Below are 25,908 nucleotides of genomic sequence, written 5' to 3'. Positions count from 1 at the left end.
CAAGTCTATATACAATGTGAGCAAATGAGGCGAGAAGGGAGGTAAAGGCAAAAAAAGGCCATGGTGGCAAAGTAAATACAATATAGCAAGTAAAACACTGGAATGGTAGTTTTGCAATGGAAGAATGTGCAAAGTAGAAATAAAAATAATGGGGTGCAAAGGAGCAAAATAAATAAATAAATAAAATACAGTTGGGAAAGAGGTAGTTGTTTGGGCTAAATTATAGGTGGGCTATGTACAGGTGCAGTAATCTGTGAGCTGCTCTGACAATTGGTGCTTAAAGCTAGTGAGGGAGATAAGTGTTTCCAGTTTGAGATTTTTGTAGTTCGTTCCAGTCATTGGCAGCAGAGAACTGGAAGGAGAGGCGGCCAAAGAAAGAATTGGTTTTGGGGGTGACTAGAGAGATATACCTGCTGGAGCGTGTGCTACAGGTGGGAGATGCTATGGTGACCAGCGAGCTGAGATAAGGGGGGACTTTACCTAGCAGGGTCTTGTAGATGACATGGAGCCAGTGGGTTTGGCGACGAGTATGAAGCGAGGGCCAGCCAACGAGAGCGTACAGGTCGCAATGGTGGGTAGTATATGGGGCTTTGGTGACAAAACGGATTGCACTGTGATAGACTGCGTCCAATTTGTTGAGTAGGGTTTTGGAGGCTATTTTGTAAATGACATCGCCAAAGTCGAGGATTGGTAGGATGGTCAGTTTTACAAGGGTATGTTTGGCAGCATGAGTGAAGGATGCTTTGTTGCGAAATAGGAAGCCAATTCTAGATTTAACTTTGGATTGGAGATGTTTGATATGGGTCTGGAAGGAGAGTTTACAGTCTAACCAGACACCTAAGTATTTGTAGTTGTCCACGTATTAAGTCAGAGCCGTCCAGAGTAGTGATGTTGGACAGGCGGGTAGGTGATGGTAGCGATCGGTTGAAGAGCATGCATTTAGTTTTACTTGTATTTAAGAGCAATTGGAGGCCACGGAAGGAGAGTTGTATGGCATTGAAGCTTGCCTGGAGGGTTGTTAACACAGTGTCCAAAGAAGGGCCGGAAGTATACAGAATGGTGTCGTCTGCGTAGAGGTGGATCAGAGACTCACCAGCAGCAAGAGCGACATCATCGATGTATACAGAGAAGAGAGTCGGTCCAAGAATTGAACCCTGTGGCACCCCCATAGAGACTGCCAGAGGTCCGGACAGCAGACCCTCCGATTTGACACACTGAACTCTATCAGAGAAGTAGTTGGTGAACCAGGCGAGGCAATCATTTGAGAAACCAAGGCTGTCGAGTCTGCCGATGAGGATGTGGTGATTGACAGAGTCGAAAGCCTTGGCCAGATCAATGAATACGGCTGCACAGTAATGTTTCTTATCGATGGCGGTTAAGATATCGTTTAGGACCTTGAGCGTGGCTGAGGTGCACCCATGACCAGCTCTGAAACCATATTGCATAGCAGAGAAGGTATGGTGAGATTCGAAATGGTCGGTAATCTGTTTGTTGACTTGGCTTTCGAAGACCTTAGAAAGGCATGGTAGGATAGATATAGGCCTGTAGCAGTTTGGGTCAAGAGTGTCCCCCCCTTTGAAGAGGGGGATGACCGCAGCTGCTTTCCAATCTTTGGGAATCTCAGACGACACGAAAGAGAGGTCGGACTAAACGCTGCAGCTAACTATCTTTGTCGTAATGACGCCTTAGCTAAGGAACCAACCAAGAAATAAGTGGTTATGTGCTTGGCCAACACCAACAACTTCAGACGGTTGAGTCAAAAACCACAATGTGCCAACTAGAAGCCTACTGTTGTGTATTTAAGGGTCGTTTTTCCACACAAGCGTACATTGACCTCACATTGCATGCATGGTACGCAAAATGCGTGCAGGCTGGCAGGTCTGGATACAGTATGCCATCTCAGAGACTCACCTGTGGCAGAACCTTGCCAGGTAGCAGGTGTATGATGGGGAACATCAGGGCAGTGAGCACAGCACTGAAGTTGTGCTCCAGAGCATCCCCTTGGTTCACCTCATTGGTCTGTGACAAGGGAGGAGAATCTTATTAAACCAACCTCCACCTCTATCTCCATCTATGCAACACGTAGGTGAAATATAAATCAGTTTGTTTAAGGTGACCCCTTGGCGAAATTGTTCTTGCATCTAAACAAACAAGCATCGCATGCAGTGCAGTTCTAGAGCATTTACATGACATGTACAGATGTCAGTTATACAGTTTGTTCCTTTCTAACCTGTGTGATGGTGTCAGTCAGCGGGTTGACCACCAGGCTCCACATCCTCCAAAGCTGTTCTTTGTTCTCCAGAGTCCCCGCGCTGTGCCCAACCGCCGCCAGGACCGCCTCCCCAAATGCCAGGGGGGACGTGGGGCCGGACAGACCACAGCTCACCAGTGTCTCCAAACACAGGAAGAACCTGTGTGTGTGTGTGTGTGTGTGTGTGGTGGGGGGGGGCAGAGACATAACTCAAATAAGACCAGAAAAAGACATGTGGCTGCTACATTTACTTATGGTAAGACAGGGGGAAACCCACCTCTCATCCTCTACGAAGCCTGCCACCAGACTGTGGTTGTAGAACAGGAGAATCAAGAACAGAGCTGGGGTTCCCTGGGGCAGAGACGGACGAGACAATGTAACCACACCACACACAGAATTCAGAACACATCTGGCTCCCATAAAGACACTGCAGGATGTTCATTTACACTGATCTAGAGAAGACATCTTTATAGAGCAGGTCACAGGGTTGTCATCAGTACAGTGTCATAGGAGTCTTTAGCTATGTCTCAGGGAACCTTCTATTGTTCAGATTTAACATTGTGTGCAACAAAGAAAGGAGTCTGAGCTAGCAGGAAGCCGCTGGATAGACCTACTGCATTTCAGTTTATTACGTATGGAAACTGTTGCTTACATGGTGCCTTTCCCAATGACCCTAGATCTGTGTCAAGAGCATAATCAGATACACCCTGCATACAGCTGAACAGAAAGAGAAGAGGCAGAAACTCACATTCAGTACATCCATTTTGCCCACTTGGTAAGAGGCAGATCCCAGTACTCTCTGAGGGATACCCTTCACTGTCAATTCCAGCAGACTCTGTTGAGAGAGTCAGTAAGAAAACCATCTACTGAAAGCATTACAGCAGACTTTTTTACAAGCTAAGTGTGGCGCTTCAGGGCATTGAGCGATATCCAGAACATCTGCATACAAGGTGGTCTACTGACACTTGTATGAAAAACTCCTGGACCAAAACACAGACTCATTAACAGAAGTTAGTAAGACTTCAGCTTTTAGTTTCCACTAACATGGGCTACCAGAAGACCAGTCCTGGTTGGAGGTGTAGTAGAATAAGAGTAGGTAGTACAGTGGTGGAGGCAGGTCTTACCAGAGCCCTGTTTGCAGGGAGGGCCTCTGAGGAGATGATGCTCTGTAGAGCCTGTAGCAGCAAGGTCAGCACCTCAGAGCCTTGCCTTTCCTTCTTATTGCCTGCTGTCACAGTAACACAGGTACAAGGGACAGGATGAGAGACAAACAAGGACAACATACTAGGGGTGGATCTCCATTGGTCTTTCCTCTCTCCTCACCACCTTCTCAAAACACATTGGAGAAGGTCCAAGGAGAGGGACCTTGAATTTACTTTTTGAGAAAGAGGCAAGGACGAAAGTTATCAATTAAAGACGAGATCTTTTTACGTAATTTCTTTGGAAGGTCATCACTGGGGTCTTGCCCCTCAGATTTCATTCCTCGTCACAGCGGTTTCAGACCCGAAAGTCTGACGTCCGCTCAGACTTAAACTGATGACAGTGGGGTAGGGCCTGGGGTGGGGGAGGCTAGGGTCTCTGCTCTCCCCCCTGACAAAGAGGACTCAGGCCCAGCTCTGGTACTCTGTGTGGGGCCGCAGGGCTGACCCCATGGCTGAAAGGGTCAGTCCAACATTGCAGCGGCCACAGAACAGAACATTTCCCAATAGTAGCCAACTAAATGAAGACGGAGTGAGGTTAAACTATGGCATTACTCATCCAGCATGATGTTCAATCATTCCAACGGAGCAATGTTTCCCAAACCACTCGTCATTCCACTTACTTGATGTATTCCAGTAATAGCACACTTATAAATGACCCTACTGGTCAACTGATCACCATGCCCTTCATTAGTTGACTCAGCTGTGCCAGTACTGCAATACATAAAGTAAGTGGAACGGTTGGGGGTAACGAGGAGACGTTTGGGTAACATGGCTATAGAGGAGCTAGCCACGGCTGAAACTAGCTCATCAGTGAGTGAGATTACAGAGCTTCCTGGATAGACTGCAGGCCTAAATCATGATAGGGGTTCTTCTCTAACTCCAATCTGATGTGGTTGGACCCTGGCACTCACCAGCATCAATCGTTGTGCTTACGAAACTGACGAGGTTCTTCCATATAAGGGAAAGCAAGGCGTCTGCAGGGGATAGAGAGAAAAGGCAAGTCATCCCACATGAAGTGGCACAGTCATTTAACCCCCCCACACATGCACTTCTACACATACAATCATTCCTTCCAACTCCTCCACCCCCAAGCAATGACTCCGAGGCGGTTTCCAATTACTAGTCGATGTGAGGGAGCCCTTCCACGACAGCAAGTCAAGCCAGAGCTATCCTATCCCCTTAATGGAGAGAGTACTTCTCTCTGGGTGCGTTTACACAGGCGGCCCAATTCTGATATTTATTCCACTAATTGGTCTTTTGACCAATGATATCAAATATTACTCAGAGCCGGTCTGATTGATCAAAAGAACAATTAGTGATACAAATATGAGGCTGTGTAAACGCAGCCTCTCACACACACACACACACGTTACAGGCCTGGCTTGCCGCAGCTTGTACTAGGGAATGTTTGGGGCCTGCGGCATCTGTTCTTGGAAGAAGGCTAGCTGAATAGCATGCAAAGTGGAAGGAAACTAGGAAAAATGTAAGCCTAACAGGGCCATAGATTATTTATATCCTCTCCCTGGCTAGACTGGCAGAGGAAGAAACAGCTATACACTGAGGCTGACTCTGAGACAGTCTTCGAGATGACATACAAAGGCTCTACTGTAGGGCTGGAATTGCCAGGGAGCACACCATACAATATTATCGCTATAATTAGGTACCGATACGATATGTACTGAGACTCTCAGGATCCTAAATGTACTGAGACTCTCAGGATCCTAAATGTACTGAGACTCTCAGGATCCTAAATGTACTGAGACTCTCAGGATCCTAAATGTACTGAGACTCTCAGGATCCTAAATGTACTGAGACTCTCAGGATCCTAAATGTACTGACTCTCTCAGGATACTAAACGTACTGTGATTCTCAGGATCCTAAACGTATTGTGAGTCTCAGGATCCTAAACGTATTGTGATTGTCAGGATCCTAAACGTATTGTGATTCTCAGGATCCTAAATGTATTGTGATTCTCAGGATCCTAAATGTATTGTGATTCTCAGGATCCTAAACGTGTATTGTGAGATTCTCAGGATCCTGAGATTCTCAGGAAATGTATTGTGAGATTCTCAGGATCCTAAACGTATTGAGATTCTCAGGATCCTAAATGTATTGTGATTCTCAGGATCCTAAATGTATTGTGATTCTCAGGATCCTAAACGTATTGTGATTCTCAGGATCCTAAACGTATTGTGATTCTCAGGATCCTAAATGTATTGTGATTCTCAGGATCCTAAATGTATTGAGATTCTCAGGATCCTAAATGTATTGTGAGATTCTCAGGATCCTAAATGTATTGAGATTCTCAGGATCCTAAATGTATTGAGATTCGAAACAGCGATTTTATTGCAATTTGCTGTTCCAAACATATTGCTCACCATACACCGAGTAAACATTAAGAACACCTGCTCTTTCCATGACAGACTGACCAGGTTAATCCAGGTGAAAGTTACAATCCGTTATTGTTGTCCTTTATTAAATCCACTTCAAAATTAGTCTTGATCAGTCATGGCAAAAAGTGCTGAAAACATGATGGCTCACAATTGTTTTGTTTTTTTACACCAACACCACCTAACAAAAAATACAATTACAAGTATCGCTATAATATGGCCCAAAATAACTATTGATTTTTTAAACCACATCCCTACTCTAAAGGAGCCAAAATGGCAGTCAGAGCCATCATGGCGTTCATTGAGTCTATGCTCTTGTCAATTACAGTGAGTTACTTGAGGGCAGGTAGGTAGGTACCTGGGGCGTCTTTGCCGATGCAGATGAAGCTGTCGTGCACAGCAGTGATCAGCAGAGGGGCGTGCTTGGTGAAGGAGAAGGGGCTGGACAGGAAGGGGTGAGAAATAGGTTCTGAGAAAACAAAGAGGGTCAGTCAAGGTAGAAACAGGCAAACAGGTTCCAACAATTATTTTTTATCTGACAGTTTACTTTACAGGGATTGCACATGGATAATGTGTGTGTCATCCCACGGTAACAAACATTTCTTAAACTAGTTCTACACCTCCACAGGTTCAAAGGGCAAATCATATTCAAACAGCGCCACAGAGCAGCAAATCAAATTGTGGTAGCAACCCATTGTATTTCTATGGTAGCAACCCATTGTATTTCTATGGTAGCAACCCATTGTATTTCTATGGTAGCAACCCATTGTATTTCTATGGTAGCAACCCATTGTATTTCTATGGTAGCAACCCATTGTATTTCTATGGTAGCAACCCATTGTATTTCTATGGTAGCAACCTGCCCCCTCCCTCACCCAGGCTGAGCGTCAGCTTGTTCTTGGCTGCGGCGGTTGTGACTTCTGACCCCAGGAAGTAGTGCAACAACATCTCTAGTCCCAGCAGCTGGATGGAGGGGTAGGCTTGGGCCACCACCACACTGGTGTTTAGGTTCAGACGGGGCACCATAGTGCCAGAGAACGCTGGGGAACCTGGTGGGGCGGGGGAAGAGTGATTCATCAATGACGTATGAATCTCAGAGTAAAACATTCAGTTACATTTCTTTTACATCCAATGTTTCCACAGTTCCTGGTGACACATTTCAGGTATATCCGACACGAGAATATTAAGTAATGCTGTTCTATACGCTACTAGGTAAATGCAAGTACATAACGGCAAGTCACGCATGCAAATTGAAAGCAAAACAGCTAACGAGCAGCAGACGATATTTTCCAGTACTAGTCAATAGAAGGTAGGTGAGGGTAGTCAGAGGGAGACTGTACCAGATTTAGGAGTAGTGGTCCCCACAGCACTGCACTGGCTGGAGCTCCTGGAAGGAGTGGCTGGCAGGGCCGAGTCTGGGCCCAGGGTGCACTGGAGGAGAGGAACACCAACCTGACAACACAGACTACTAGTCAACAACAGTAACACATTAAGGGACGTCAGATAAGACAATACATGAGTAGATTCAGGTTCTCAATTGAATCTCAATTCCCCAGTAACAAATCCTAGTAACAAGTCCTAACACATTATCAGGTTATGTTATTCTAGTATAAAGATGAAATGCTTGTTGTACCTGTTCAAAATGTGCAGTGTAAACATGTACATAAAGCAGGAGAAACACGAGCAGTACCTGTTCAAAATGTGCAGTATAAACATGTACATAAAGCAGTAGGAGAAACACGAGCAGTACCTGTTCAAAATGTGCAGTATAAACATGTACATAAAGCAGTAGGAGAAACACGAGCAGTACCTGTTCAAAATGTGCAGTATAAACATGTACATAAAGCAGGAGAAACACGAGCAGTACCTGTTCAAAATGTGCGGGCAGGTTGGCTCCCAGTTTGACCACCAGGTACCACCAGACCTCCAGCTTGGTGAGCAGCAGGGCCTCAGTCCTCACCTGGATGGAGCTGAGGGGCTGCAGCAGCAACTTTAGACGCTTGGCACTGCACAGGATCTCTACAGTACAGAGGAGACAGTTACAGTCCGTATAGAACAGGATCTCTACAGTACAGAGGAGACAGTTACAGTCCCTATAGAACAGGATCTCTACAGTACAGAGGACACAGTTACAGTCCGTATAGAACAGGATCTCTACAGTACAGAGGAGACAGTTAGTCTGTATAGAACAGGATCTCTACAGTACAGAGGAGACAGTTACAGTCCGTATAGAACAGGATCTCTACAGTACAGATGAGACAGTTACAGTCCATATAGAACAGGATCTCTACAGTACAGAGGAGACAGTTACAGTCCATTTAGAACAGGATCTCTACAGTACAGAGGAGACAGTTACAGTCCGTATAGAACAGGATCTCTACAGTACAGAGGAGACAGTTACAGTCCGTATAGAACAGGATCTCTACAGTACAGAGGAGACAGTTACAGTCCGTATATAACAGGATCTCTACAGTACAGAGGAGACAGTTACAGTCTGTATAGAACAGGATCTCTACAGTACAGAGGAGACAGTTACAGTCTGTATAGAACAGGATCTCTACAGTACAGAGGAGACAGTTACAGTCTGTATAGAACAGGATCTCTACAGTACAGAGGAGACAGTTACAGTCCGTATAGAACAGGATCTCTACAGTACAGAGGAGATCTCTACAGTACAGAGGAGACAGTTACAGTCAGTCCGTATAGAACAGGATCTCTACAGTACAGAGGAGACAGTTACAGTCCATATAGAACAGGATCTCTACAGTACAGAGGAGACAGTTACAGTCCGTATAGAACAGGATCTCTACAGTACAGAGGAGACAGTTACAGTATAGAACAGGTCTACAGTACAGAGGAGACAGTTACAGTCCGTATAGAACATAGACAGTTACAGTCCGTATAACAGGATCTCTACAGTACAGAGGAGACAGTTACAGTCCATATAGAACAGGATCTCTACAGTACAGAGGAGACAGTTACAGTCCGTATAGAACAGGATCTCTACAGTACAGAGGAGACAGTTACAGTCCGTATAGAACAGGATCTCTACAGTACAGAGGAGACAGTTACAGTCCGTATATAACAGGATCTCTACAGTACAGAGGAGACAGTTACAGTCTGTATAGAACAGGATCTCTACAGTACAGAGGAGACAGTTACAGTCCGTATAGAACAGGATCTCTACAGTACAGAGGAGACAGTTACAGTCCGTATAGAACAGGATCTCTACAGTACAGAGGAGACAGTTACAGTCCGTATAGAACAGGATCTCTACAGTACAGAGGAGACAGTTACAGTCTGTATAGAACAGGATCTCTACAGTACAGAGGAGACAGTTACAGTCTGTATAGAACAGGATCTCTACAGTACAGAGGAGACAGTTACAGTCCGTATAGAACAGGATCTCTACAGTACAGAGGAGACAGTTACAGTCCGTATAGAACAGGATCTCTACAGTACAGAGGAGACAGTTACAGTCCGTATAGAACAGGATCTCTACAGTACAGAGGAGACAGTTACAGTCCATATAGAACAGGATCTCTACAGTACAGAGGAGACAGTTACAGTCCGTATAGAACAGGATCTCTACAGTACAGAGGAGACAGTTACAGTCCGTATAGAACAGGATCTCTACAGTACAGAGGAGACAGTTACAGTCCGTATAGAACAGGATCTCTACAGTACAGAGGAGACAGTTACAGTCCGTATAGAACAGGATCTCTACAGTACAGAGGAGACAGGCAGACAGTTACAGTCCATATAGAACAGGATCTCTACAGTACAGAGGAGACAGTTACAGTCCGTATAGAACAGGATCTCTACAGTACAGAGGAGACAGGCAGACAGTTACAGTCCATATAGAACAGGATCTCTACAGTACAGAGGAGACAGTTACAGTCTGTATAGTACAGGATCTCTACAGTACAGAGGAGACAGGCAGACAGTTACAGTCCATATAGAACAGGGATCTACACCCCTAGCTAGCCACAATTAGTATAAAAAAATAATAAAAAAAAATAAATAAATTTAAAAAAAGTCACATTATCTGCCAATTCATTTTCAGCAGTATTTCCCTGTATGTTTGTGTTGCGCGCATTTGTCAATCATTCACTTTGTGTAACCAGTTAGCTGTCATGATAACTTTCTTCTGGGTTGGTAGACCCCCTCCCCCCATGCTAGGAAAGATTGGAGACCCCTGGTATAGAACTAAACCACGAATACATAAAGTAACATGTTCAACTGTTATTGAGTGGTCCTCATAGTTTTCCATTGGAGGAGTAGTATTTTAGTAAACGTTCCTAACTCAACAGTGAGAATCAAGTCTCTTAGCACATGATCGACATAGAAAATAATGTGTGAGGACTTAGTGGAAGTTTACTAGAGTATCTTATAAACCAGGTCATAGAAACCTCGATTAAAATACATTTTAAAGTAAAACAGCGGATGAAAGTAAAGACTAAAAAGCAGCAACTCAATTCAACTGGATTAAGTCAAAGCATGCTGTTTTCTTGTACACACCTGGGTTGAGCGCGAAATTGTCAATCAGGCTCTTCCAAGCAATGAAGGCGGTCTTCTTGATGTTTGGGGAGGAGCTACGGAAGCCCAGTTCCTCCAGGCCAAGCAGGGAGTTGATGAAGGGACCACCTCTATGGAGCAGCTGTGGGATGGAACACAATTTACAGTGTTTCAATACAACTTTTGAAGAGCCAAGCAGATCATTACATGCACTGCCAAATTCCCTCCCTAAACATTACGTAGTAGATACGTAGCGAATAAGTAGTAAATGGTGCAGGTTTCAAACCATAAAGAATGACCGAGCCTTACCTTCCCCAGGAGCCTGACAAACAACGGCCAGAGTTTCAGCACGTTGGTCTCGTTCTTCGTGGAGAACAGTTTCTGGAGCTCTGGGATGAGTTTCTGGAGTGAAACAAGATAAATGATGTCGGAATGTGAAGAAACCTGCATGAAACATGCTGCGTTTGATGTGCTGCATTTCCAAACCTTCCATTTCAATCAAACGCATTTCTAGCGCAGTTTTTTACATCAGCAGTTGTCACAAAGTGATTTGACAGTAACCTGGCCTAGACACAATGACAGAGTAAAGACTCACTGAGGACATGAGAGGTTCTACGATGGCAGCCACCTCCTTCTGTTTCTCCAGAAGTAGAGGCAGGCCCATCTCCAGGGCTGCTGCCGCCCGCAGGCGCACCTTAGAGGCAGAGTGGACCACCAGGGGGATGACCAGCTTGGCCCACTGTACTGCATCCTCACCCATCTGGGCCGAGGCCTGCTCCAACAAACTGACCACAGAGAGAGTGTTTCATGACAGAGAAAGTGCTGATGATCAACTGAAATAAAGTCAGGACAGTCTCCTCCAGCCCAGAGAGCTATGAACACAAGGCAAAACAGAGACAGAATGTTGAGCCAGATAAAGTACTGTAACATCCATCTGCTTAATGTCAGCGTTATCACGCTGAACCATTAAATGGTGCTTTCCTAAATGAGGGTCATACACCCAACCAAAGCTATTGATTACGAGGTAGGAGTACATGAGTGGATGGGTTTGTATACCTTATGACAACATTCAGAGACTCGTGCTCCATAACTACAGACTGGATGTCTTCTCTCGTCCGCACACACTCCAGGGCCCTCAGGATCTCTGGAACCTTCTTGGCCACCACCTCTGTAGGGAAGTTCTGTTTGGAAATTACCCATAATGCTCGTGTGCATGTGTTCTTGTCTGTGGACTTCACCACCAGAGAGGAAAGTGCTGACAATATCTCCTCTGCAAAATTAGCTGTGGGGAAAGGGAGAGAAAGAGAGGATTACAAATCACACTATCTTCATCCTTATCATACATTACAGGCTTGTTTCCAGAACATAGATAAAGAAAAATATCTGTAATTATCGGGAAAATATGCTCGGGCATGCTGTCATTTGACTTTTAAAATAAATAACATCACTTAATTACTCAAAATGACGGAGCGGCCACAACTTTTCACAGTGGAAGAGGCTGTATTCTGTGTCGTTTGGCGATACGGATTCAGACACGTCTTTGCACTTTGAAAGTGATGATGTCGAGGTAAGTGAAACAAGTCAACAGCAGATATATGCTTGGTGTTGTTGATGTTTGATGCTGCTCTCTGATTAGCAAATCCTGTCATGATCACATGTTTGGTACAGCCAGGTGAGCACATCAGCAGTGAAGCAGGAGCTCAAATGATTGCTCTCTGTCTCACGGGAATAGTTGCAGTGTTGGGCTATATATACTCCGCTAACTAATTGGTTGTTTTGTCTTGATCCTACCAATGTAATCCATATGGAAAGAGCCCCCGCTGCTTGTTGGGCAAGAAAAGTACTGTGGCGGTAAATTAATGCTGAGCTTTCGAAGCACAGAGCTCAGCTGTCACTTTCACTAGTCAGCCATACAGACAAGCAGCTAGCAAGCCACCGAAATTGAGATTGGAGTAGTTTGTGTTTATGTGTTGGGCTTAAGTCATGGTTTGTCATGTTCACTAGGTAAAGATATTCGTAGGCTATACATTGCCTTGTTTTCCTATTATTTGACAGCGTAGCTGTCGTGTTATGGTTGACGCCCGCGCAGTGGAGCTCATATGATAGAGTTGTGGTGATATTTGTTTAAATATCCAAGTAACAAGTTGTTTGTTTTGTCCCGTTTCTACCGATACAATTCAGTTGGAAACTGTCCCAGCTTTGTCACTAATCGACTAACACTGGCGAACTCTGTAGTTAGGCTGTCAGGCAAGAAAACAAGAATTGGAGGCAACATTATGCGTCACTGGCGATGCGGTCACTTAATCGGGGCAGCTCTAGCAGGGCAGAAATTTTACAAACTGGCTTGTTGGAAAGGTGGCATCCTATGACGGTGCCACGTTGAAAGTCACTGAGCTCTTCAGTAAGGCCATTCTACTTCCAATGTTTGTCAATGGAGATTGCATGGCTGTGTGCTCAACTTTATACACCCGCCACTTTGTAGGATGGGGCTGAGCTTCAATACGTTTTATGGCATGTTGAAGGCTAAATCCAAACACTCAAGTGAGTGTGATATGAATTTAACCTACAAATCTTATTAGGGAAATTGTGTACTTTTTTTATATTGTCCCTGAACAGTTGTTTTGTATCTTCTCTCTTTATCGGTCTGTCTATCTAATACTTGCATTCACTGAATTGTCGTCACCCAAGTTACTATTTCTACCTTTCGTGTCAGGCCTGATCTGTACTAAATCTTATTGAGAGAGGTTATATACATTTTGAAATAGTCTGAATAATTGTTTGTATTTTTACATTGTTACAGAAGTAAGAATCATTGCCGATCAAATAACCTACTTTGTGTGGGTTTTGAAATACTTTCTAAATATTGTACTCTGGTCACATTATGGATTATTTTTCATACATGTAAATAATATTTACAATATATTATACTTAGTGAGTCATTTAATTACTCCAGGGTTTTAGTTGTGTGTTATTCTTTTTATAGTGAGTGTTATTACATAAAGGGAAACAAAATTAGTGTTATTCCTATTGACATGAATGTGGTGTCATATCAAAGAGGTTGTGCTCCTTAAAACTAAGTCAACAAACGACAATTACAAGCGCTTTGTTTTTGAGCCATATCTGCTTGAAATGTGTGAGAAAAAGAGAATTCTCAGTAATCTACAGCTGCATTCTAGAATTCTATTGGGGTCTAAATTAAGTCTACCTTTGGAGTATAAAGTAGTTTCAATATAAATCTGGATTAGTGCTTCTTAGTCTAGGACTAGGCTTATCCGTGCCAGTTACACTTGTCTCTTGTAAACCTATGAAATGCTCTACTTCAGTACCTGAGATAGCAGAGACAACGTGGACATGAAACACACAGAACCCCAGGGCCTGCAGGGCAGCTTGGCTCAGCTCTGCATTCTGACTGGAGATATGGGTCTAAAACAACATGACAATAGCTTTACAAGTGGACATTTATGACAGTATCCCTATGTTAATTAAAGTTTAAAAAAATGTAAATGTACTGCTTTATAAATATTCTTCACATAAAGCAAGCACTCACCTGGAAAGTTTTACCCAAACGTGGAAAGTGCTTTACTACTGCAGGGAGGAATTGCGTTCCATCATCTCCACTGAGACGACTGAAAAGACAAGTCAGACCCAGGAATTACAGTGTACATTTACAATAGAAAATTAGGCATCTTATATAGAGTTACACAAGACACAGATCTACCCCCTACCATAGCTCATTAGAGAGAAGAATATACACCTGACATGACCTTAGATCAGCATCTAGGGATAACAACATCACCTTACAGGCTACGCATGTCCAACTAAAGCACCTACTTGGCAATAGTGAGGTAGGCTTCGGTCTGCTCCGGTTGTCCAGCTGTGCTATCCTCCAGAGATTCCAGCAGAGGAAGGAAACCTGAGCTGGTAGGAGGCACCATCGCCATCATCCTGGTTCCTCACTCAAACCCTGCTGGGAGAGGATGTTGAGACAGACACTGTGACAATGTTCCATCTCTGCCTCAACGGGTGTTTTTGTTTAGGTTGCTAGATAACTAGAGTAGACTTTAGGATTCATATTTTTGATTTGGATATGTGCATGTTGTTTGACACAGTTGCTACGAGTTGAACGTGTAAGCAAGCGTGTATCCTTCCATGTGAGTATGAGGGGTCAGGCTGGGCATCACTGCCAGAATCAAAACATCCCTGAACTGTACTTACTCTTCAATCCGCTTAGCTAGCTACCCTTCTAAGTAGAGGGCATTAGTAGCTGTTCAACATACAGGACTGGACACCTATAAGCTTAATACTAACTTATTAAAAAAATATATTAAAAAAATAGCTCAAAACTATCTGAAGTGAGCTGGTTAGCTAGGTAGCCACAACATTAGCTAACTGGTTTGCTAACTAGCCATCTACAAAACATATATATAATACCAAATATACACACATTCTCAACTTACTAAATAATGGTGAATGGCAATACTGTCAATACTAATACAGGTAGCTAACTATCTAACTTGCAATTGCTCACGAGTATTTTATTTCTAGCAAGCTACTCTCTCGGATCGCGCGAAAATACAAACAAAACACAGCCAAATGCACTTCCTCACCTTGCAATTCCTGAAAGAACACAAACGATCAAAGAAAATGATACCATCAACGCCAATAATAAACTGCAAGTATACGCGATATTATCTTATTTCAGCAAATAGTTTACCTATTTTCTTTCTGTCTGACTCTCCCAGTGTAGTTTCCTCTCCCCGCGAAAACGCTGGCGCGAAACTAGTACGCTGTCTGAAAGTCACCTATGACCCGACGCACGGACCGCCCACTCTGAGCAGAACACAAAAGATTCTGTTTCTTGAAAAGCTTTGATCGTAGTCTCAAACTGTGTCCACATTTTACATATCAAGACAGGAGGTGTTATCAGTACTTTATGCACATAGCAATATATCCTAATATACTTTTCACAAAATTTCAAATGGGATATATCTTTCTCTGCTTGTAATATAGGATATTTAATATTTTTTAAGCATAAATGCAAATCCTGCAAATGCTCTTTTTATTAGATTTTTTTGTTGTCTACATTTGCAGAATAATAAAGCCTATATCCAAATATACTGATAACTAACTCCCTATTACTCTGTGCTATATAAGCCTAATCAGGTAATTGTAGAATCATGTATTGTCTTTCCATTGACAATGTCCCAAATTGGTGAAAATTAATTTCACTGAACATCCCAAAATTGTGCTACAACATTATTTACTGAATAACTCCATTCAAAACTTGATGATCATCCTAAACAATGATAAGGATGGGGAGGGACATTGAAGTACAGTAGTGACAAACTCAACAACACCCAAATCAAATAAAACATTCAACATGTGAGGTTATACATTTAATACAGCATTTATTTGCTTTCCCTTGAAGACAACAAGGATACACACATCAATTACATGAGTAAAAACGACAACATTATAAATACAATAGGAAACATTAACATAAAAAACATCTATTAAATAATTTGTCAAGTGAAGTAGTAGCTGCTGTCATTCTGGAAGTGGTGGAGAGAAGAGTTCACAGCAATGTACTCCAGCTGGAAGCCTCCTGCCACTACAGAGGCATCGGACAGGAACTTTAGTGTCATCACATTCCCTGTGGGAGAGAGAAACGGGGAAAGGTGACATTTGGATATTTGCTATGTGGATATATCAAATCACATTTTATTTGTCATATACAAGTGTTTAGCAGATGTTATTGTGGGTGTTGCGAAATGCTTGTGTTTCTAGCTCCAACAATGCAGTAATATCTAACAAGTAATATCTAACAATATACACAATCTAAAGTAAAGGAATGGAATTAAGAATATATAAATACTTGCACGAGCAATGTCAAAGTGGCATAGACTAAGATACAGTAGAATAGGATAGAAAACAGTATATAATTACGATATGAGTCATGCAAAATATGTAAACATTATTAAATGTTCCATTATTAAATGGTGGCCAGTGGCCAGTGATTTCCAAGTCTAAATGGATATATTGCTATGTGTATAAAGTACTGATAATACCTCCTGTCCTGATATTTGAAATGTGGACATAGTTTATCAAAGAAAACCATTATAACTAAAAATCGATAAACAATTGATGATTAAAAAAGGGCTTTGCCTCATGCCTACAACCGCAGCACAGCCGTACTAAAAAAGTCACAACACACCTCCTCTTGTGTACATTTGCTTTAATCCTTGGCAGAAATATACAGTAACTTCTTGATCTATAATAATGAATATTCATCATAATATGGTAATAAAATAGGAATGTGTTTGTTTCATACCTGTGCTAATTAAGTCATCTGGTAAGTAATCTCCACAGTACCTGTAAATAATACATTTATTTATTTGATCATAGAGTAACATGTTGACAAAATGGTCATACGAAACACAACTAGAGGACAGTAGCCTATGTTATGACAGTATGTTGTGTGAAAAGAGAGTCTTATGAGTCTTGTGAGTCTATATGAGTATCAATACATTTAGTACAATGCACCTTTCTGACATCTTGGATAAGACTGTAACAACCCTGAATCAACCATACAATGTAAACTCAACAAATTAAAACTTAATGCAAAGGCACATTCAATCAAAAGCTGGATCCTCACCTCCCGGCAAAGCCAGAGACGTCGTCATAGCTGTCATAGATCTCCAGGTAGTCTGCTAGACAGGACGTGTCCTCCTCCACGTCGAACTCCAGGAAATGCAGGCGTATCCTATGTCCATAGCGTACACGGATGTGCCAGTAGCAGATCTGCTCATCTTGGTACTCCTCTGGGTAACCAGGTGACTGGATGATCTTCTGCTGGTCTGTCAGAGTTCCTCCACACTCCTTCGCTGTGGACCATGAGAGAGGAGGAGACAGGATGAGGAAATGTTATATTAGAAATGATAGATATAGTGTAACAGATCAAATAGAAAGAACAAAATAATAAGCATAACTAATAAACTAAAATAGATCCAGAGGACTTTCAATTAGTCGCTTTCCTTAGCTGATTGTAAATAATAAAGTGAAGAGAATATTCTGCACAATGGCTGTTACTAGACTGTTAATAGTAATGCTGTAGACATAACAAGTTTATTAAAACTCAGTGTTTTACATCAGTGTGTTTGTTACATGTGCTATCAACATATGCATTATGATACATTAAAATAAAGGGACGTTCTGCTTGTTTTGTTCTCTTTCACAAGTGATGTGACCACTGAATGAAGTTAGAAATGGGAAAAGAGACTTCTTTGTCATTTGAATGAAGAAAATGAAATGAGCAGTTTGGATTAAATGAACTGAAAAGCTCTAGATCCCTTGGATTTGTAAAGGGAAAATTATTGTATTTAGGAGCTGTTTTATGCAATTCATCGATGAAATGCGAACCATACATCCTGTAAGTCACAGGCAATTATGGGGAAAATTAGTGGCTGTGTGCCCTAAATGGCACCCTATTACCTATTTAGTGCATTACTTTTGACCAGAGTGCTATGTCAAAAACTAGTGCACTAATAAGGAAATATGGTGCCATTTGGGACACAGCTAGTATCTTAAGGCAGCTATCTCATCCAATGAGGCAACCTCTTCCATGTTGAGTACGGTCGTCACATGTGCTGCCAACTCCAAACGTGGTCATGCATCATTCTCCACCATGAAAACATCATGACAGGTCCCAATACAGCTGTTTTGTCATGATTCATTTTAAAATGAGGTGTAAGTGTTATTTACAATATCTGGATAAAGGTCTTACCACATACTGTACAGTCGTTTTGAGAATGACACAAATATTAATTTTCACAGTCTGCTGCCTCAGTTTGTATGATGGCAATTTGCATATACTCCAGAATGTTATGAAGAGTGATCAGGTGAATTTCAAAGTCCCTCTTTGCCATGCAAATGAACTGAATCCCCCAAAAACATTTCCACTGCATTTCAGCCCTGCCACAAAAGGACCAGCTGACATCATGTCAGTGATTATCTCGTTAACACAGGTGTGAGTGTTGACAAGGACAAGGCTGGAGATCACTCTGTCATGCTGATTGAGTTCAAATAACAGACTGGAAGCATCAATAGGAGGGTGGTGCTTGGAATCATGTGCCGTCATCATTGTTTTGCACAAAAAGGGCTTCACAGACAAGGATATTTCTGTCAGTAAGATTGCACCTAAATCAACCATTTATCGGATCATCAAGAACTTCAAGGAGAGCCATTCAATTGTTGTGAAGAAGGCTTCAGACCGCCCAAGAAAGTCCAGCAAGCGACAGGACCGTCTCCTAAAGTTGATTCAGCTGCGGGATCGGGGCACCACCAGTACAGAGCTTGCTAAGGAATGGCAGCAGGCAGGTGTGAGTGCATCTGCACGCACAAGTGAGGCGAAGACTTTTGGAGGATGGCTTGGTGTCAAGAAGGGCAGCAAAGAAGCCACTTCTCTCCAGGAAAAACATCAGGGACAGACTGATATTCTGCAAAAGATACAGGGATTGGACTGCTGAGGACTGGGGTAGAGTCATTTTCTCTGATGAATCCCCTTTCCGATTGTTTGGGGCATCCGGAGAAGAGAAGGTGAGCGCTACCATCAGTCCTGTGTCATGCCAACAGTAAAGCATCCTGAGACTATTCATGTGTGGGGTTGCTTCTCAGCCAAGGGAGTGGGCTCACTCATAATTTTGCCTAAGAACACAGCCATGAATAAAGAATGGTACCAACACATCCTCCGAGAGCAACTTCTCCCAACCATCCAGGAACAGTTTGTTGACGACCAATGTCTTTTCCAGCATGATGGAGAACCTTGCCATAAGGCAAAAGTGATAACTAATTGGCTGGGGGGAACAAAACATTGATATTTTGGGTCCATGGCCAGGAAACTCCCCAGACCTTAATCCTATTGAGAACTTGTGGTCAATCCTCAAGAGGCGGGTGGACAAACAATAACCCACAAATTCTGACAAACTCCAAGAATTGATTATGCTAGAATGGGTTGCCATCAGTTAGGATGTGGCCCAGAAGTTAATTGACAGCATGCCAGGGCGGATTGCAGAGGTCTTGAAAAAGAAGGGTCAACACTGCAAATATTGACTCTTTGCATCAACTTCATGTAATTGTCAATAAAAGCCTTTGACACTTATGAAATGCTTGTAATTATACTTCAGTATTCCATAGTAACATCTGACAAAAATATCTAAAGACACTGAAGCAGCAAACTTTGTGGAAATTAATATTTGTGTAATTCTCAAAACTTTTGGCCACGACTGTATGTCCCAAAGAGTTAAAGTTTAAAGACTGGGTTCTTACCACATGACGTAAAGTATTAGATTTTCATATCATCTACAGACAAGTTAGACCATTAAGAGTTCAGTGTGTTCCTTGTTGGATTTAAACCTGAACATGTTGCTTTGCCTCGTCATTCTACAGTACAAAAATGTTCATCGTCTAGAGAGAAGTCCCAGTCATTGGGTATTTAGTGTTCCTTGTTGGCTTCACACCTAGAGGTGTTTCTTTGCCTCATCCACAGACTTGTGTAATTATCTGCCTCACCATTCTATAAGACTGAGACACCATTAAACAGTCCAGCCTCTGTTGGCTCTCTCCAGAAGCATATTGGCATGGATGCACACTTTAGAGCCACTCCTGAAACCTTACCAAACCTCTTAAAAATGTCACAGGCAGTTATGCCGGGTGTTTATATTAATAATATTGCATTTGCAACCCTTTCCAGATATACTGAGATGGATAGGAAGCTAAATATCTTTCAACAAGAAAACAATCTTCATCTCCATGTATGAGCCCAGTCAGAGACAATCTTTATGAAATGAATCACCATTTAGTTGGTTGTTGCCGTTCTTTTCCCTCCTGTCGTCCATCATGACAGCTCAAAGACATTCAGGTCTTGCTTCATCTGCAAGGCTTTGGTGAATCATCTGGAGTGTCTACAGCTGTACGTCACCCCATCACTCATAGGCCAGACTATCTCAGTTACAGTTATCACTGTTACTACTCCAGTGTCCTGCCTTACTCATGTTGGGAGTTCTTATGAGGTCTTTATCCAAACCACAGCCCCCCCTGCCCATGTACAGTCATCAATGTGTCCCACTAGTACGTTAGCCTACATGTCATGGACCACAATCAACTTTACAACTCTGACCCTGTGTGTCCTTAACCTCGCCCCTTAGAAACCAATGTCTGTCTGACTCAACCACACACTCATCTCATATGGTGGAGACTCATGGTCGATTAAACTGTTAAACCAACACACCCAGGATTGCCTAAACCTCCATTTGTCATACAAGCAGACGGGTTCAAATATTATTTGAAATCCTTCAAATACTTTGAGCGTTTTCTTTAGCCTGCCTGGAGAGTCAGGTGGCTGAAGTTTGCACTTTTAAAAATGTTCTATTGGTTCCATTTGCAACAGTCAGTTCAATCAATCACAGATCGAGAATTTGAAATGATTTGGAATATAATTTGAAAGCAGGTCTGTTCACTACTCACAGTTGGGGTTGTAGCAGTAGACGTCCCATCTTTCACTCTTGTTCAGTCTGTACCCATAGTCGATGACACCAACCTTCCCAAAACCACAGTTGGCACCAGCTTTGACGATAGGGTAGCCTACACGACCTTTGTCATACCACCCAGCCGCACACACGTGAAAACCTAGGAAGGGACAAAGAGTAAGAAACTGAATTTGCAAAGTTTCGGGCTAAGAGTGTCATATTGGTAAAATCATAAGAGAGCTTGGTTTCTAGAACTAGCATCCCCCTCTTAGTACCACAGATAAAACACTCTTACAGAAGATCCATGGCCATATTGGGTTACCACAAGCCATTCGTCTTGCTCGTATTCTCAAAACAAAACCCTGTCTTTGGAAATGCTACGGTCCCTGTCAAAAATGTGGCTTCCACTGACTTTGCATCTGCAATTACAAGGGGACCATTGATGTGGGGATGTGGATGGGTGGTGGGTGGTGGGGGTAACGCATAATGAACTCCAATGTATCTAAAAAAAGCCTCCAGTCACAATCAGTGGACCACAGTCAGTCAGGAAATGCAGGGGAGACAAACTCAGACCTCCTAGGATAATTGGCCATGGGGCAGCTCTGCTTTAACCACAGACATACAAGTGGTGGTTTCCCAAGACAGGGCCTGGTCTGGCTACAGTTTGTCTGCCATGGTAATGTTAACATAAGCCAGCCAGGCAGGTGTTACTGTTCTTACTATACTGGGAAGACATCTCAAGCTGGTACCAATTCACTACCTATAACCCTTCTCCTTGACCCTAAACCTTTGATGTTTGATCTGTAAAGTGTAGGAAATATGGTGAAAACAACACCCCCCTGCAGTATACTGCTTACATGTATATACCTTTCAGATCTACAGACATCGAAGGGTTAGGGCCAAGGGGAAAGGGTAGGGAGCAGATTGGGACTGGCTGAAGTCCCACAGAGCAACAGGCTGTAGTGTAGTGGCAAGACATCTTTGATTGATTTCATGGGAGAAAGGCAAGATAAACACACTTTTTCCTGGCATTGCTTGTCCAGTGAACACATGGTCGGATAATTTAAACTGTTTAATTATTAGTGCTCTTAGGCAAACTGTAAGGCATCTTTAGTCAACAGTGATAATGGCATTTTGTAAACTCAGGGCTCAGGGGCCACTCATTAGTTGCCAGTGCTTATTTTGAAAGTCTGCATTGACATTGACAGAATCCAATTGGCAACATTATGCTGCTTCTGAGTTGTAGTCCTCCAGACTCTTTCCTTGTAAATTCAGAGAGAGAGGGGGGAGAGAGAGAAAGAGACAGAGACAGAGCGAGAAAGAGAGAGCGCAGGGGGAGGGAGAGAGAGATGGAGGACATGGACAAGAGGGGACTGGGGGGATTGGGAGGATAGGGACATTATTGTACACCTATTTGACGAGCAGCCTCCAGTTGATCGTAAGTGGCCAGATTTCCTCCTTCGTATTTGCACACCGTCTTGGCCTCCTTATAAGTCAGCTGGTATCTCCCTTTACGCGATTCCCTGTGGTAGACTCCAGCAGCTTGCTCTGTCCAGAAAAAAAGACGTCCCACTCAGTCAGTCAACACTGCTATCACCATCAAAGCACTACAGATAGACAGATATGCTGCCAATGCCTGTGTAGTGTCCCACTGCCACAACCACAAAGATACGTATCCAGGCAACAGAAAAACAAGTGGAAAATATTATGTTTAACAAGATTGGGGGAATCCTTCTCGGGGAGCTAGAACAAGCAAAGTGGCATACAGACTAAGAAGTTCATAGCGGAATAAAAGAAACATGAAACACCCACGGTGGATAGGCCAACATCTTTCAACTCTGTAACGTGTTGTGGTTGGATAGAAAGCCTTAGGACAGACGCTAAGTGTTTGTAATCTCCCTCTCGGGAGTGGTCATACTGCTGTGCTTCCCTATGGGGGGTCCACCTTTGAACCCGTTTTGACATCAGGCATGCATGACCTTGTAGGACTTGTAGTGCAGTCCAAGTTGGCTACGAGTCAATGTTTGCAACTACTAGTCAACCTCTTCCTCCAAGGTGCCTTGTGAGGTGGTACCTCATTTTCATTATAATCCTAGAGAGTGGTATGTCTCACTATTAGTCTAACCAAATGATATAGGGGGTTTGGGTTACAAGATATATTACTGAAAACATGCAGTTTAGTTTATGTGTTCCAGATGTGTGTAGGCCTTATGGGCAAGTCGAGCTCATTAACTCTATCAGAAGTAGCCTATACAACACATTCCGTTGAAAGTAGTTTGAGGGTGGGAAAAAACGTTTTGCCTGTGCTGCAGAAGGGCTATATCGGTCTGCTAATACAGGAATATAAATAGGCCCAGTGCACTACTTTTGTGAGAAAAAAACATCTATATGTAATTTTTGGGGGTGCTGCAGCAGCCTCAGCACCCTTAATTCCTGCAGCTATGGGTTGGGCCAAATTCAGTCTTCAATATAATATTATTAGACAATAAGCAGACTGGTCTATAAACTCAGTGTGTCAAGGGCAGATGTTATAGGAGTGGGTCTGTCTCTGTTTTACACAAGAAATGTGGAGTCTGACAAAACTTTCTGTCCTATTTTTTCATTGCTATGCCCTAACTTAAACACTGAAAGAATGTTCTGCACAGAAGTTTGCACAGCTTTCTAGTTCATGTGTGTTTCTCCTCCCTTAGACAAAATGAAGTCATGCTTTGCAAGACGCTCATGCATGTGTACAGTCGTACATTTGTCCGTCTCCAACTGTGCCCTCTACCCAAACACACACCATAGTGATATGTGCAATTTAATAGCGTTACAACATAACCGTAAAAATTATGTAGACAAAGTGTTATCAGGGTTAATTAATGCTAATGTTTTTAGGCAAAAAAAATATATATAAATAGCCTATGTTGTGCAGGATTGTGAGATTATGTTGAAGATAAAGACCTGTTAGAGAAGTGAACATATAAAGCAAAACTTTTTCTAACACATGAATGATAATTAGCCTAAGTTTGTAGACACATCAAATAGGCTTCACTACAGACACGGGTTCGTTCCCGGGCTGTATCACAACCGGCCGCGTTAGGGAGTCCCATAGGCGGCGCACAATTGGCTCAGCGTCGTCCGGGTTAGGGTAGGGTTAGGCCGGGGTGGGCCATTGTAAAATACAATTAACAAAAGAGAAACCGGCGCCTCTTATAGGCCTATGTACAAGCAACCAAAACAAAAGAAAACCATACCACACTTTTTGAAAGATTCAGTGTCATTGTTGTGATAAACGTTACATCGGAACATACCATAACCATATTGTAAAACACAACACATAAATCTTTCAGGAGAACGTCCTACAGAAAGCCAATGTTTCCAACCGCAGTTGTTGGAATGCTTAACAGTTCAAAAAGTAGCCTATCCTTGTTGGGAAAGTAATGACCCCAAGATCACAAAAGAAAACGTGATTTACCCAACCATATGGAGTTATGAAAGATTCCATTTCTGAAGCCCCACGCTTGCACTTCCTTCAAGAAGAAGCAGATGGCCCAGATGACAGTGAAGATGCGCATCCTCCTCCTGAACAGAACAGAGCTGTGCGCAACGGGTTGATATCCTCTCGCTAGCTGCTACCGCTCGCGCTGTGCTCGCTGCTCATCTGGCGACTGGCCTTTTAAATAGACTGCCCCAGCGGCGCGCTCTGCCAAGGCTAAGCGTCAAGGTAATGAGAATACGTTGCCCAACACTGAGAAGTGACCATACATAGACTTATGGGAATTTACCAGTGGGGGACCATTGACCTGCGTTAGATTTAAAAGAGTCTATGTCAAGCATTAAGACATGATAGGTTATACAGATGTTTAATGTGTCACTGACTTTATGCGTTAAGCCATAAAGACATCCATATTCATCAGGAAACAATGTGTTCATGCAAAAGAACACACTTCTTTAATCATTTTTTTAGGCCTATAGGGGACACAATGGCTAAAATATCCCCATAGATGTTTCCGCTCTACCTTATCACCCTCTTTGGTCAAGTGCCACTTAACTAAAAAATATACCTGGTTGTCAGTGGCAACTGATTAATAGAGGGTAAGGTTATCTGATCTTCTGCTTTATTTTACCAAGGCTTAGACCATAAATATTCACATATTTAGTGCTGGAAGTATGTTGTTGCAGGGTGCACTTTAAAAAAGGATGTTCTACTGTATGAAAATAATATTTCCATGTATCAGGTTGCCTAGATAGGGTTCCAAACAAGTTGATATCTAGTATCTCAGAGGTATAGGAGGCACAGAGGCCTATTTGGGGTGTGGGACTTTCTTTCATGCTAACCAGGATAATTACTGAAGATCTGATGTCAATAGATAAAATGGTAACATACACTGCTCAAAAAAATAAAGGCAACACTTAAACAACACAATGTAACTCCAAGTCAATCACACTTCTGTGAAATCAAACTGTCCACTTAGGAAGCAACACTGATTGACAATACATTTCAGACAACAGGTGGAAATTATAGGCAATTAGCAAGACACCCCCAATAAAGAAGTGGTTCTGCAGGTGATAACCACAGACCACTTCTCAGTTCCTATGCTTCCTGGCTGATGTTTTGGTCACTTTTGAATGCTGGCGGTGCTTTCACTCTAGTGGTAGCATGAGACAGAGTCTACAACCCACATAAGTGGCTCAGGTAATGCAGCTCATCCAGGATGGCACATCAATGTGAGCTGTGGCAAGAAGGTTTGCTGTGTCTGTCAGCGTAGTGTCCAGAGCATGGAGGCGCTACCAGGAGACAGGCCAGTACATCAGGAGACGTGGAGGAGGCTGTAGGAGGGCAACAACCCAACAGCAGGACCGCTACCTCCACCTTTGTGCAAGGAGGAGCAGGAGGAGCACTGCCAGAGCCCTGCAAAATGACCTCCAGCAGGCCACAAATGTGCATGTGTCTGCTCAAACGGTCAGAAACAGACTCCATGAGGGTGGTATGAGGGCCCGACGTCCACAGGTGGGGGTTGTGCTTACAGCCCAACACCGTG

The 25,908-nt window shown here is 42.9% G+C and overlaps 2 protein-coding genes across 2 annotated transcripts in view; both read right to left on the bottom strand.

Annotated features, from left to right (window-relative positions):
* Nucleotides 1-15,142, bottom strand: part of LOC139400767 (replication timing regulatory factor 1) — a 29,486-nt gene extending 14,344 nt beyond the window's left edge. Inside the window, exons 1-18 of the mRNA XM_071145418.1 lie at nt 14,969-15,142; nt 14,193-14,325; nt 13,909-13,987; nt 13,688-13,784; nt 11,418-11,643; nt 10,957-11,146; nt 10,671-10,763; nt 10,365-10,503; nt 7,711-7,862; nt 7,184-7,295; nt 6,719-6,892; nt 6,202-6,312; nt 4,365-4,427; nt 3,376-3,479; nt 3,000-3,086; nt 2,529-2,602; nt 2,231-2,411; nt 1,912-2,019 (exon numbers count right to left, since the gene is read on the bottom strand). Of these exons, the coding sequence (XP_071001519.1) occupies nt 1,912-2,019; nt 2,231-2,411; nt 2,529-2,602; nt 3,000-3,086; nt 3,376-3,479; nt 4,365-4,427; nt 6,202-6,312; nt 6,719-6,892; nt 7,184-7,295; nt 7,711-7,862; nt 10,365-10,503; nt 10,671-10,763; nt 10,957-11,146; nt 11,418-11,643; nt 13,688-13,784; nt 13,909-13,987; nt 14,193-14,305 (2,103 nt within the window). The 5' untranslated portion in view covers nt 14,306-14,325; nt 14,969-15,142. The remainder of the gene's footprint in view (nt 1-1,911; nt 2,020-2,230; nt 2,412-2,528; nt 2,603-2,999; nt 3,087-3,375; nt 3,480-4,364; nt 4,428-6,201; nt 6,313-6,718; nt 6,893-7,183; nt 7,296-7,710; nt 7,863-10,364; nt 10,504-10,670; nt 10,764-10,956; nt 11,147-11,417; nt 11,644-13,687; nt 13,785-13,908; nt 13,988-14,192; nt 14,326-14,968) is intronic.
* A 610-nt stretch (nt 15,143-15,752) lies between these two features.
* On the bottom strand, nt 15,753-24,518 carry LOC139406074 (tumor necrosis factor, alpha-induced protein 6). Its single transcript, XM_071148541.1, has 6 exons — nt 24,342-24,518; nt 22,295-22,432; nt 20,883-21,044; nt 17,017-17,245; nt 16,693-16,733; nt 15,753-16,014 (listed from the first exon to the last, which is right to left on the bottom strand). The coding sequence occupies exons 1-6, from the start codon at nt 24,439-24,441 to the stop codon at nt 15,887-15,889; spliced, it is 798 nt and encodes a 265-aa protein (XP_071004642.1). The 5' UTR covers nt 24,442-24,518; the 3' UTR covers nt 15,753-15,886.
* Between the last annotated feature and the right edge of the window lie 1,390 nt (nt 24,519-25,908).

Source organism: Oncorhynchus clarkii, chromosome 3, assembly GCF_045791955.1.
Source record: "Oncorhynchus clarkii lewisi isolate Uvic-CL-2024 chromosome 3, UVic_Ocla_1.0, whole genome shotgun sequence".
Classification (NCBI taxonomy): Eukaryota; Metazoa; Chordata; class Actinopteri; order Salmoniformes; family Salmonidae; genus Oncorhynchus; species Oncorhynchus clarkii.
Note: the sequence above shows the minus strand (reverse complement) of the source record. Positions and strands in the feature narration are given on the sequence as shown.